General features: G+C 36.6%; 2 protein-coding genes across 12 annotated transcripts in view; one reads left to right on the forward strand and one right to left on the reverse strand.

Annotated features, from left to right (window-relative positions):
• The window catches only part of LOC132380023 (monocarboxylate transporter 7-like), a 41,359-nt gene that overhangs the window by 15,811 nt on the left and 11,852 nt on the right, over positions 1–13,696 (forward strand). For 10 of the 11 annotated variants that reach the window (XM_059948488.1, XM_059948487.1, XM_059948489.1 and 7 more), the window contains 2 exons: positions 7,944–8,087; positions 11,111–11,239. In XM_059948488.1, the coding sequence (XP_059804471.1) occupies positions 7,944–8,087; positions 11,111–11,239 (273 nt within the window). Of the gene's footprint in view, positions 3,574–7,943; positions 8,088–11,110; positions 11,240–13,696 lie in introns of all 11 variants that reach the window. The other variant, XM_059948496.1, reaches the window with a different exon arrangement.
• LOC132380025 (archaemetzincin-2) overlaps positions 1–13,696 on the reverse strand; it is a 67,703-nt gene that overhangs the window by 7,997 nt on the left and 46,010 nt on the right. The gene's annotated exons all lie outside the window — the stretch shown is intronic.

Genomic DNA, 13,696 nt, shown 5'->3' on the forward strand with positions numbered 1-13,696 from the left:
GGCATGTGTGCGTGTGTGTATGTGTGTGCGCGCGCGTGTTTTTTCTTTGTTAAAACACCAGTGTCAATCTTTACCACCTCAGATACATTCATTGGAATTTCAATCTTACCAAAGGCTGAATGCCTTATTACAGCATTTCCTCTTGAGTTTCTACTCATTTCCACTTTCCTCTGCTGTCTCTTTCTCTCACCTTTTTGTGATTTCTCTCCTTGTGAACTTGCACATTGTGTACTTTTGAGGATAAATCTGAACTATACAATTGCAGAAATTATTATATACCTGTACTCTACATTTGTGGTGGTTAGATCAACTGCATGCACCAAAATACCAATGTTTTACTCTTTTATTCTTTCCAAACATGTTAGGTCTACAAATTGCACTGTATAAACCTTGGTGATTATGAATTGTAATATATTGTGCAAGGACAAACAAGTGGCATACTTTGTCCAGCAAAACATGGTTTGGGCTCTTTTAGCATGCCTCTTGATTTCCCATTCCAAACTGGTTTGTCCTGAGGCTACATATACCTTTTTTAGGCTAGAGCTGAGAAATTTGGGCCTGTGTATTACCTGCAATTAACAATTTACGTAGCTCAAAGGTAGTTGGGAGAAGCAGGAGTGCTTGTTTCCCCAACACTCTTCCCCTCCTCATTTGTATTGTTAGAAAATATCTTGTATTTATCACTATACATTGATTAGGACCAAATTTTGCTCAACTTTTACAAACCAGGAAACAACCTGCTGAATTTTCACTTTATTGACCATTTACTGCACATCATTTAAATTTACATTTTAATTCATAGCAGTACATCTGGTAACACTTGAAATCCTGATACATGTCAAAGACCTTTGCTATTATATTCTTCAAATGAATCAATTCTTCCATCAGTATGTTTCAAAACAAGATGATTCAATAACATGGAAATGTTCCTGCTTTCAGTACAGAATGGCAAACTAATTTGCTATTTATGCTTAATAGTATAAAGTTACTGCTGTAATCCATTGTAGCAGTGATCAACCGGCTTAATTTTCTCACTACTTTTTACCAACATTAAAAATCCACGCCTCGCTTCCAGTAGAAGGGAATTTGTGCCTTTATTTACTCTTCATTTTTGGCCTGGTTATCTTCCTGGTATGGTCCAGTGCTTGAAATTAGCCAAACTCACTTCCCTGTCCTGAATTATTCTGTTACTGCCAATTCTGTTCTCTGCTACTTAAAGAATTTAAAGTAGGAGCAAATAGGTGGTAATTTTAAGTTAGATGCTTATAAACTTAGCCTCAGCTCTTTAAAGTTTCTGGGCCTGACCGTGTAAATAATGCATTGTAAATAGTGTAAAACGGTGCTTTGTTGGTCTAAATCTGACAGGCAGGGGCCCAACCTAGATCATTACTATTAGGTTTATAGAGTTGAGATTGAAAAACCAGAATGATTCACATAGACTCAAGAAAGGAATTTATGGGTTGAACATGTTCTGGATATTTGATCTAGAACTCTGTAGAAAAGATAAAAGGAATACTAACAAACTAAGTGTTCAGTGCATCTAATCAATGCAAAGTAGCAATAAGCAAAAATTTAAACAATCAAGCTAAAACAACAACCAAGTCGATTCAATTTTGAATACAAATAATTCATTCAACTATTCGAGGCAGTCCTTAGTGATTGAGGAACTTTTCAGCATTGCAGAAGAGGCATGGTAAATGTTAGTGACACCATAGAGCTGCTGTCTCACAGCTCCTTTCAGGTTCACTCCTGACTTCTGCTATCTGTGGAGTTTACATATTCTCCCCTTGACTACATAGATGTCCTCTGGAATCTTTGGTTTCCTTCCACATGCCAAAGATGTGTGGTTTGTTAGGTAAATGGCCACTGTGAACTGCCCCTAGTGTGTCTGTGAATGGTAGCATCTGGGAAAATTCAAGGGAATGTGGGGAGAAATAAATAGGATTATTGTAAATGGATGTTTGATGGTTGACAAGATTTGCGAGGCTTATGCTACATGACCCTCTACAGGTCATTGTTAAATTGTTAAGGAATGGAAAAAGACAAAGTTAAAGATTCAAACTAGTGGAAGGTAAACCATTGTTGGAAAATACATCAGTTACTTCCACAAAGAATATAAAATTGTTTCAAGGAAGATGTGACTTTAAAAAGATAAGAATTAAAAAGGCCAAAGGCCTTTCTCAAATATAATTATTCTTGCACTATTTATAATTGTTTTGCCAAAAAGTTATATTGTTGAAAACATGAATTGTCCAACACAGGAAACAATTTCTTGCATGTTTATTACTTGACAATTTACTTAATATATGTAGTGAATGTGGTTTTAATTTTAAACAAATTTCCAAGCAGTTCTAAAGAACCCATCTATAAATGGGTAAAGGGAGAAAAAAACAGGGTGCTTACAAACACCAACAAATTTCAAGACAGACCTTTTGGCATAACATCAGAAGCCAAATGGCCTGTCCATTGATGTACTGTTTTATGTTCTAAAGTCTTGGTTCCTTATCTATACTCTATGAGACTTTTGATCTAATTTATATAAATAAAATGAAGAAAGCCCATGTAGAATTAATAGTAACTACAATTCAGACTTTGGATTATTAAAGATAATGTGGAATGAGTTTTGAGATTCAGTTGGCAAGGAAGTAAGTAGGATTGTAAGCAACTATTTTGGGGTGAAAGTGCACTATTACTAAAACACAGATAGATCTACTGAGTAAATCTGGGTGCTATACTAGTGAGTTTGTTAGCATGACAGATCATGACAGCAATCATTGTGCAATGCTGTTTTGACATCATGCTGCCACTTTGGGGATCACAAACCCAGCAAAACCCCTCCCCAGAAAAAACTTAAGAACCAATACTACTTCAAACAATTAACCACCTTTTACAGATTGGTTATTTAATTGACTTCTCTTGCTTGTTGTCCCTTTTCATTGTTCTTTCAAGTTGCATAAGCATTTACATGGTGAGACAGGTGTTGGAGGACTTTACCTTGACGTCAACATCAGATATGGATGTATTGGTAGACTTTTGCCTTGTATTATTTGGCATGTGAATTGCCAGCAGAGATAGTGGAGGACATATCCATTGGGTCTAATTAAGTCATGTTCTCACCTGAACCTTGGTAAACAAGAGAGGATACATCTCTATAAAAGGACTTCCGAACTGAAATCTACTCTAAATTACAGCCACAAATGCCATTACAGGCTGACATGAAGACCTTGGCAAGTAACTTATAGGCAACTTGTTATTACTTTTTCCAGGCTGGTGCAAAAAGGACGCAAAGATTTTCTTTAGAGTTAATTTTAGCCAAATGCTTTGAAGCAGGAGTGTTACTACCAGCTGATCCATTGGCAGCACTATAATAACAACTATCTGCTTGCTACACAAAATTGGAGCAAAGATCACTAGAATGCAGAAATGTTGTGGACTGATCCAGAGAAGCCCTGCAGCACCTGGCAGAGAAGTTGTCAAGCTTCTGCACAAGCCCAACATCATGAGGGTTCTGAAACCTTGCCACCAGCTATATGATGAAAGGTTTAAGAGCACAAGGAGGGATGGTCAATCGAAGTAATTCTGTCTGCCTAAATTATCTTTTATTTAAAAAATGATAACCAAGAGCATTACTAGTAACTACAAATCAAATTTTCTACTTACTAAATCCCACGACTCTCCTTCCTTCACTTTAATGTTAGCAAGTGCAGGTCAGTAACCAAATGCACTATGAAATAAATGTGATAAAACAAAACTTTTAAATGTAACAGATCTAAATTGAAATCAAAGATGATAATGTGTAGGAGTAGTAAGACAGGTAAATTCACAAGCATCAAACTAACAAGTTTGCAAAGCAGCACCAGCTTTTAAATACAGTGTTCTAATCTCCCATTCCATTGTAGCACGGACACGAGGTAGCTTCTGCTGTAATGTGATGGAAACCATGACATCAGCCAAAAGATCATTATCTCACTTGTACCAACTGAGTTGGCTGGCAGGTCCAATTAATCAAATTTCTGTACTAAGTTAGTTTAAGTATATAAATTCTTGGGTTATAATTGTGCCATAGACTACCAATGTTGACTGCTCCCACTGCTAAATCAGCTTTTGAGTATCTGTAACTTTTTTGATATTAATTTTCTGTTGCCTACTGAAATGTAGTATATCTGAAGACCTTCCTAGGTGCCCTGTGGATTCAGAACCCCTCCTACAGCAAGATCTCTACAACAGTATTTGATAATCTTGGAATCCAATATTGTGAGATCTCTCTATGCAAACAATGTTTCATAAGTTAGATTTATTTCTTGCCAGGAGCAGCTCTGGATATAGTAGTGTGCAAAAGTCCACGGCACATATACATATAGCTAAGACTTTCGTACAGTATTATACTAAATTTTTACCAATATTAACAAAAACTTAACATTCACAGGTATTGCTGTTTTAAGAGCATATAGAAGATGGAGGTGGATGTCTTTCCACAATTTGCTTTAAATCAAATCAAAATTAACCCATGCAGGAAATGATATAAAAACAGTTTACAGTACTGTGCAAAAGCCTTAGACACCCTAGCTATAAATACGTGCAAAAGACTTTAGCACAGTATTGTATGTCAAAATATCTTTTTGGCAGTGCAGACCTAGTTTTAATTCAAAGTAGCCACTCAGAATACAAGGACCCTGCTGATGGATCTACCTAATGAATTACATATAGCTAGCTGACAGATAAATTCATGGAATGAAGGCTACACCACCAAGTTCCTGTATAGGTTGCAATGGAATTAAAGAGGGGCTGTTAATGTCAGTTTGCAAATCCCATGCCCTTGGCTCTGAGAGGAAAAATGAAGTAGAACTATGGCTAAAATGGCATTCTTATAACAATGAACCAGCCAATTATATTCATTCTATTAATGACACATTTTTAAATCTTCAGATAACTTGCTAAAAGCATACTGATGTTATTTTAATATTAGATCATTTGTATTTTTAAATGTCTAAATTTGCAGCATTACTAAATAAGATAATTGCAGTTAATCAGAAGTTAATGTAACAGAGAAAGTCCTGAGAAACTGAAAATAGTAATGGTAAACAGAAGTGCTACATCATGACTGGTCTGGTGTAATTTACAATGGCAATTATAAAAGTTGTCAAAGTTGAAATTTGTTGCATATTCAGAGCAAGAAACTTGCATCAACTGATAAATGAAGCTTTCTGCCTAAGTTAATCCTCCTGCTTAAATAAATTTCCAGCTTTAGCCCCTTGGCCCATAGAATATTACACATCTTGGTTAGAAATTCTCTTTAAAAGTTGTAACAAAGTTTTCAGAAACAGGCATAAACAAAAATAATCCAATTATATGATTAAAATATATTCTCCAATGAAAACAGAACAGTTTGTTTTCTTAACTAATGTATTAGTATGTCACAAAATACTGAAATATTTGCCCAACCACAGACTGTTAAAAATGCTGCTAACAGTCATGAATGAGGTTATCTGATGGTTAGATACATTTTAAATAAGCATTTCTTTGGACTCTTACTGATTTTTGTTCATATTTACACCTAGTTTTACTTTTGGTCATAATACATGATATTTGAGCAATGACAGGCTATTTTCAGGTTGTGGCTACAAAGAAAGTGAATTTACAGTTAAAGAAAGTTAATGCAAAACTTGAAAATATTGATTTATTTGTATGAGTATTAACTATTTTTGTCTAACCAGAAAGTCAGGAATGTATTGGTTAGTTATATTTCATTGTAGTGCAGTACTGTGTGCAGATTCATTAAGGTGAAGATTTTCCAGTAATCTGCATTATATGTAAACATTCAAGACTACAATAATATTGTATTTAAAAGAAAATTAGATAGGAAGTTTGTCAAGATTAGCGCCAGTACTAGTGAATTACATAAGTTGTAACAGATTCCACCCCACCCAACACATCCTGACATCCCTTGTCATCATCCCAGTTTATTTGCAATGAGCTAACTGTTAGTCCATTCTTCACCGTCTGACTTACTTTGATGTGCCATGCCTTTACCATTTAATCATGGGAATAATTTCTTGGGTCTCTCCCATTGCTAAACTCAAGTTTCTTTATATAAGTAGTTAAGCCAATGTGGTCAGGTGCAGCAAATACCCTGTTAATAAGCTGGGGTCAACAGACCCCTTGCTTAATGGCATTGGTCCCTAACGTATAGAAGGTTGGGAACCCCGGCAGAGTCCAATAATGAGTTTCAGGCTCCCTTAATTGACTTCACATTGAATTTCCCCAATGTTATTGTTTTATATGCAGTATTATGAAAAATATCATAACATGCAACAGAAAGCAAAAGTAGAACAAATTTTATACAATTACATGCTAATGATAAAAATATATTTGCCGTGTAGGTAAGGTAGTTCTGTATTACATAGAACTTTTGTTTAGATTTAATAAGAAACTGCAGCATTATTTCTGTTACTTCATGCTACAACTTCTCACTACGGCATGAGATTCTCAATTGGGTAAATAAAATTTACCATTTACCACTATGTAATGTATTGCTCTCAAAATTGTGTAATTTAGCTTCAGAATTTAAATTACTCCAGGCTCGATAGTTTTAACAACTGTTATAATTTGATTATTATACTTAAAACTAGGCAGCTCTGCATACATGTTAAATTATTCTGGTCAGATGAACTGGAAGTGGGAGGGGTTCAAGCAACAATTTCTGTTCCACAGATGTGCCCACAAAGTTAGTGTTCATTAACTGCAAAGATCACAGCTTTCAAGAAATAGGATAATGGGGCACTTAAGGGCATGTTAACCAATTTTTTTTAACTGGTTTTAAAATTTTCAATAATACTTGAATGCACTTCTAGCTGGAGATCAGTGTCAGCCAGAAAGAAGGTAGAAACTTTGAAAAAAAAACAGTAATTCTTTCAACCACGATAGGCAGAGTGGAATGAAAGCATCCATATTTTATCTTTAAAAAGTGTGTTGTATGTTTGATATTTATATCAGTATTTTCCTTTTATAAATTACTAAACATGAATTTTTAAATTGTTACAGGGATTTGTAGGTAAATAATTATTTTGGAATAATCTTTTTATCCCTTATGAAATAGGATTTCAGTTTAATCTGCAAATGAACTTCTGTACATTCTTTAATGCAAATATTTTTGTACTGCACTGTATGTTTTACACAATGCAAGTAATTCATTTATTGATCCAAGGGTTCCTTGCAAATGGACCATTAACAGAAACAACAAGCCACTGCCAAACAATAAGAGTATTTTCTATTCACAACTTATACTATTATAATAATGGCACTTCTTGTATTTTATCACAAACTGCTCCAATTGCTATAGTGTTATTCAGCGGTGCTCACTCTCACTAATTTAATAGAGAGAACTTGTCATTTGATTACACCAATGCATGTTTCTGTCACTTCAATTGGGTATTATACAAATTCTCCTTATTAATTTTTTTTTGCATTGCTCCAAGTCTTTCTGTTCTGTATTGTATCTTAAGTTTATTTTGTTGTCATCCACTTTCATTTTTTTATTTAATCATTGCTGTCCCTTGTGAATCTTAGAAACTTATGACTGAAAGATGACTGAATTCTTTTGCATTTCGTTTCTGTGACTTGATCCACTTAATGGCTTGTATTTTTCAATTTTCATTGGGTCTTACTTGCAACATAACACTAACAAAACTGTGCATGAATACAATAGCTCTCCTTCCAAAGATCAAACCATTTCACAGGGAAAACATGGAAGATTCTTATAAATTACTGGGCCAGGACACACATAACATAAACCAGGATATAAATAAATTTATACACACAGACACTGAATATAAAACCATACCTCTTCTATAAAATAGAAACATGGGAGTTTGAACTGTTAAAATAATTATCTATAATGAAATCAAGCAGAAAGTTGAGCTAACATTGTTTTTCTTTCTTTACAGCTCCACTGTCCACAATACTAAGTAATCACTTTGGTTATCGCCCAGTAGTGATGCTGGGTGGACTTCTTGTTGGTTTGGGAATGATGGCAGCATCGTTTGCACAGACAATTGTAGAAATGTACATTACTATTGGATTAGTATCAGGTAATTGCTAAGTCCACCTTTGCACTCAACAAATTTGTTTCACAGATTAAAACTAGCTATACCTATGCTGCACCTTCATTGAATTAAAATTCAAAAGGTCTGGATTTTATCCCATTGTAATTCCATTGATTGCAACTTCTCCGTTGTGAATGCTAGACTTCTAAAAAGATACTGAAAATACTATCTACAATACCTATAAAAATAATTACCCCCCCCCAGAAATTTTCATGTTTCATTATCTAACAACATTGAATTACTGTGGATTTAATTCTTTTGACACTGATCATCAGAAGAAGACTCTTATGTCAAAGTACAATCAGATCTCTACAAAGTGATGTAAATTAACTACAAATATAAGCAATCAATTATTTTGTGTTTTAAGTATTCACCCCCTTAATAAGCTAAATGGATATCACTATGGTGCAGTCAAGGTGTTTCAACTGATTGTAGTAAAAACACATTTCAATTGATTGTAGTAGATCCAACTTCTTGAGAGTGTGTATCCTGGCAAAAACAAGGAACTCCATGCAAAGGTTGTTGAAAGGCACAAGTCAGGAGATGGATGCAAGCAAATTTCCAAGTCACTGAATATCCCTTGGAGTACAATTAAGTCAATCATTAAGAAACTGAAAAAATAAGGCACAGCTGTAAATCTGGCTAGAGCAGGCCATTCTCAAGAACTGAGCAACATTGCAAGAAGGGGACGAGTAGGGGTGGCCACCAGAAGATCTATGACACATGTGGAGGAGTTACAAGCTTCAGTGGCGGAGGTGGGAGAGACAACACGTACAACAACTGTTGCTCAGGTGCTTCTTCATTGACAGCATTATGGGAGAGTGGCAAAAAGAAAGGCTCTTCTTGAAAAAAAAACACAACACACGTGAAATCTTGGCTAGAGTTTACCAGAAGTCATGTGAGAGACTCTGAAGTCAGCTGGAAGATGGCTGTATGGTCTGATGAAACCAAAATTGAGCTCTTTGGCCATCAGACTAAACACTATGTTTGGTGTAAGCCTAACTACGCACATAATCAAAGTCACACCATCCCTACCGTGAAGCATGATGATGGCTGCATCATGCTGTGGGGGTGCTTCGCTGTAGCAGGGCCTGGAAGGCTTGTAAAGGTAGAGAGTAAAATGAATGCAGCAAAATACAGGGAAATTCTGGAGGAAAATTTGATGCAGTCTGAAAGAGAACTGCGACTTAGGAGATTTGTTTTCCAGCAAGACAATGACCCCAAGCATAAAACCAAAGTATGGCTTAAAAACAACGAAGTTAATATCCTGGAATAACCAAGTCAGAATACAGACCTCAATTTAATTGAGAATTTGTGGCTGTACTTGAAAAGGGCTTTTCACTCGTGATCCCCATACAATCAGATAGAACTTGAGCAGTTTTGCAAAGAAGAATGTGCAAACTGACAGACCTATCCACACAGACTCAAGGCTGTAATTACTGCCAAAGTGCATCTACTAAATATTGACTTGAAGGGGTTGAATACTTATGCAATCAATTATTTTGTATTTTCACTTTGACAAGAAAGTCGTTTTCTGTTAATCAGTGTCAAAAAAAAAGCCAAATTAAATGCACTGTGATTCAATGTTGACAACACGAAAACTTCCAAGAGGGGTGAATATCAGCAGTAATCGTCATACTATATATTTAACTTGAGTTTTTTAAAAAATTTCATTTCAACATTATTTACATTTTCTGAATATACAATTCCAGTGGAACTTGCTTTCAGATTTTAGTCAATCTGAAATTGGAAGAAATGTGGAAGAAAACATCTTCCTATACCCATGAAATTTTTAGAGGGATCTCTGATCTTGTTTCTGCTCTGGGAAGGAGTTGCATGAAGTGAGATGGAACAATGCACATCCAATAACTAACAACTATGGTTATGGACTTACATTCCATAGAGATTCTCCTTTTAGAACACTGATCTCATCAATGCAAAGTATTCTAATTGAAAACTATAGATCAGCAAATGAATGTTAGAAACAGTCCTTAATTAAAATTCATGAATTCTACGATAGACTTTTCAGGAATTGAGAAAGATTTCTTACTATAGGTCAAGATCATTATGATTGCTTTAACTATCAAAATTATTGCACTATTATAACTGGATGTTAGATATCCTCCTCACAGAGCAAGTTACAATCTAAAAGTGGTGTCACAAATGCCATCCATAAATATACTTTAATCAATGCAGTTATAGGCAAAGATTATGTATTACTTCACAGAAGATAATGCAGGAAATCACTGAGTAGAAAGTTCTGCATGATTATATCCATCTTTCCAGCTGGAAATTTTTTCAGCTAATTCTGTGCCTAGACAAGCAATTCCCTAACAAGAAAATCTGCAGATGCTGGAAATCCAAACTACACTCAAAAATTGCTGGAGTAACTCAGCAGGGCAGGCAACATCTATGGAAAAAAGTATAGTTGATGTTTCAGGCTGAGACCCTTCATTAGGACTGGAGACAGAAAAATGATGTCAAGGCAAGAAGATAGAGAGAGAGGAGGAAGAAACATAAGGTGATAGGTGAAATCAGGAGGGGAAGGGAGGGGTGAAGTAAAGAGCTGGGAAGTTGATTGGGAAAAGAGATAAAGGGCTGGAGAAGGGGGAATCTGATAGGAGAGGACAGAAGGCCATGGAAGAAAAGGGTGGGGGGGGGAGCACCAGTGGGAGGTAAGGAGTTTTTCTCCCATGTGGTTTTTCCCCATTACCTAAAGACGTACCAGTTAGTAGGTTAAATGGTCATTGTAAATTATCCTGTGATTAGGCTAGGATTAAACTAGAGGCTGCTAGGCAGTGCCACTCAAAGTGTGCACCAATAAATAAATAAATTTATACTTGCTCTCAACCCCATTCTGGAGTAAGATGTTCTTATTACCTAATCACAGCACTGTGACAAAAAAAGGATGTGATCACTTGTATTAAAATTAAGTTTCACAATTAGACAAACAACTATTTTTTCCTGTCTAATTTATCAGTACATTTTTTATTTGCTTTTCAAAACAGGAATGGGTTTATGTCTCAGCTTCCTACCCACAGTTACTGTCCTCTCCCTCTACTTTGAAAAATATCGTTCTCTGGTCACTGCTGTAGCTTCCTCAGGAGAGTGTTTTGCCATCTTCATTTTTGCACCTGGTAAGTATCAAAATTGACATTATATCCCTGCAAATTATATTTATTAGTACAGTTAGGAAAATGGATAATAAAATTAGAAATGGTAATTCATGTGCAGCAACTATTTTGTGCTTTGAAGCAACTTGGGGCAGGCTACTTTTAGACCATAACAGAGAAGCAGAATTACACTATTTGGCCCATTGAGTCTGCTCTGTCATTTCATCATGGCTGATTCATTTTCCCTCTGAGACCCTATCTCCTTCCATCTCCCTGTATTCCTTCATGCCCTGATGATCAAGAATTTTAACAGCCTCTGCCTTAGATATACCTCAAGGTTTGGCCTTCACAGCTACCTGTGGCAATGAATTTCACAGATTCACCACTCTCTAGCTAAAGAAATTCCTCATCTGTCCTAAAAGGATGCCCCTCTATTCTGAGGTTATGTACTCTGGTCTTAGACTTCCCCACCACAAGAAAATCTTCTCCACATCACTCTATCTTGGCCTTTCACCATTCGATAGGTTTCAATGAGGTCACCCCTCATTCTTCTGAATTCCAGTGAGTACAGGCCCAGAGCCATCAAATGCTCCGCAAATAACAAGCCTTTCAATCTCAGAATCATTTTCCCTGAAACTTGAACTCCCTCCAATGACGACACATCCTTTCTTAGATTAGGGGCCCAAAACTAATCACAATACTCCAAGTGAGGCCTCATCAGTGCTCTATAAAGACTCAACATTACATCATTGCTTTTATATTCTAGTCCTCTTGAAATGAATGCTAATATTGCATTTGCCTTTCTCATCATCAACTCAACCTGCTTCCCAAGTCCCTATGCACCTCAGATTTTGAATTTTCCCTTCCATTTAGAAATTAGAATACCCTTTTATTTCTTCTACTAAAGTACATGACCATACACTTTCTGACAATGTATTCCATCTGCTACTTTGCAGAGTCTCCTAATCTACGTCCCTATGTAGACTCTCTGCTTCCTCAAAACTAGCTGTCCCTGTATCTATCTTCGTACTGTCTGTAAACTTTGCAACAAAGCCATTAATTCCAATTTCAAAGTCATTGACATACAATGTAAAAAAGAAATGATCCCTTTATTCCCACTCTTTGCCTCCTACAATCAGCCAGTGGTCTATTCATGCTAGTATCTTTCTGTAATACCATCAATTCTCCTTTCTCATTTCCTGCTTGTTATTTCTTCAAAGAATTCCAACAGATTTGTTAGGCAAGATTTTCCCTTAAAGAAACCTTACTGATTATGGCCTACTGTGTGATGTGCTTCCAAATTAATGATCAGCTCCAACATCTTCCCAAACACTGAGGTCAGACTAACTAGCCTATAATTCCCTTTCTTCTACCCCTCTCCCTTCTTGAAGAATGGAGTAACATGTGCAATTTTTCATTCTTCAGGAAACATCCCAGAATTTAGTGATTCTTGAAAGATCATTACTAATACAATCCAGAATCTCTTCAGCCATCTCTTTTCAGAACCCTGGGATGTGCACCCACTGGTCCAGGTGACTGATCCACTTTCAGACCTTTCAGTTTCCCAAGAACCATCTCCCTAGTAACAACAACTTCATACACTTCTGCCGCCTGACACTCTTGAACTACCAGCATACTGCTAGTGAGGACTGATGCAAAATACTTCTCAGTTCATCCACCATTTCCTTGTCCCCCATTACTACCTCTTCAGCATTGTTTTCCAGTGGTCTGATATCCACCCCCACCCTTTCTTTCATGTAACCCCCAGGTTTAGCTAACAGCTTAATCTAGGAGAAGACAGCCACCGGCCCAGCCGAACTTGAAAAATCTTGTTTGGGTGGATGCTGCATGATGTGGTCCCATTACAAATCAGTACCAGGAAATAACAATCAGTACACAATATGCAATTAAATGATTGAGCTTTATAATTCTTAATTTGACTATATGGTTAGTAAAGAAATTTTAAAAAAAAGGAAAAGGGCCCATTCTCATGAAACAGTCTAATGTGCAATGTTGGTGCTCATGGTTCCGTCCATTCATTCCCTGAACGCCTCCAAGCGTCGCCAACCCTCACTCCGTCCAGCAGCCTACCAACTCTCTCCATTCACATCTTCACTCTTCATCTCTCGCCAACAAAAGACTGCGATTCCCTTCTCTTAGACACACAAGAAACAACACGCCTCTCACTGGATGGCACACATTCCAAAGCCTCCATAATCTCTAGTCATAACCCAAACATTACTGCTACAGAGAAACCATTACACTAGCAGTGAAACCTGACAGCGTGTTACACTCTCGCCCCACCAAATTTAGTCATGTCCTCATAACGTTGAGCTAATTTGCCAACCCTTCCTGCAAAACACAAAGTCCAACCCAGGTGTAAAAGGCAGTGAGATAGCTCCCCAAAATGGTAGGGGCCACACTCTGTTCCCCCGGTGCTACATAAGCCAACCTATCCGGTGGTCTCCAAATTCTCTGACC

This window comes from Hypanus sabinus, chromosome 23, assembly GCF_030144855.1.
Source record: "Hypanus sabinus isolate sHypSab1 chromosome 23, sHypSab1.hap1, whole genome shotgun sequence".
Lineage (NCBI taxonomy): Eukaryota > Metazoa > Chordata > Chondrichthyes > Myliobatiformes > Dasyatidae > Hypanus > Hypanus sabinus.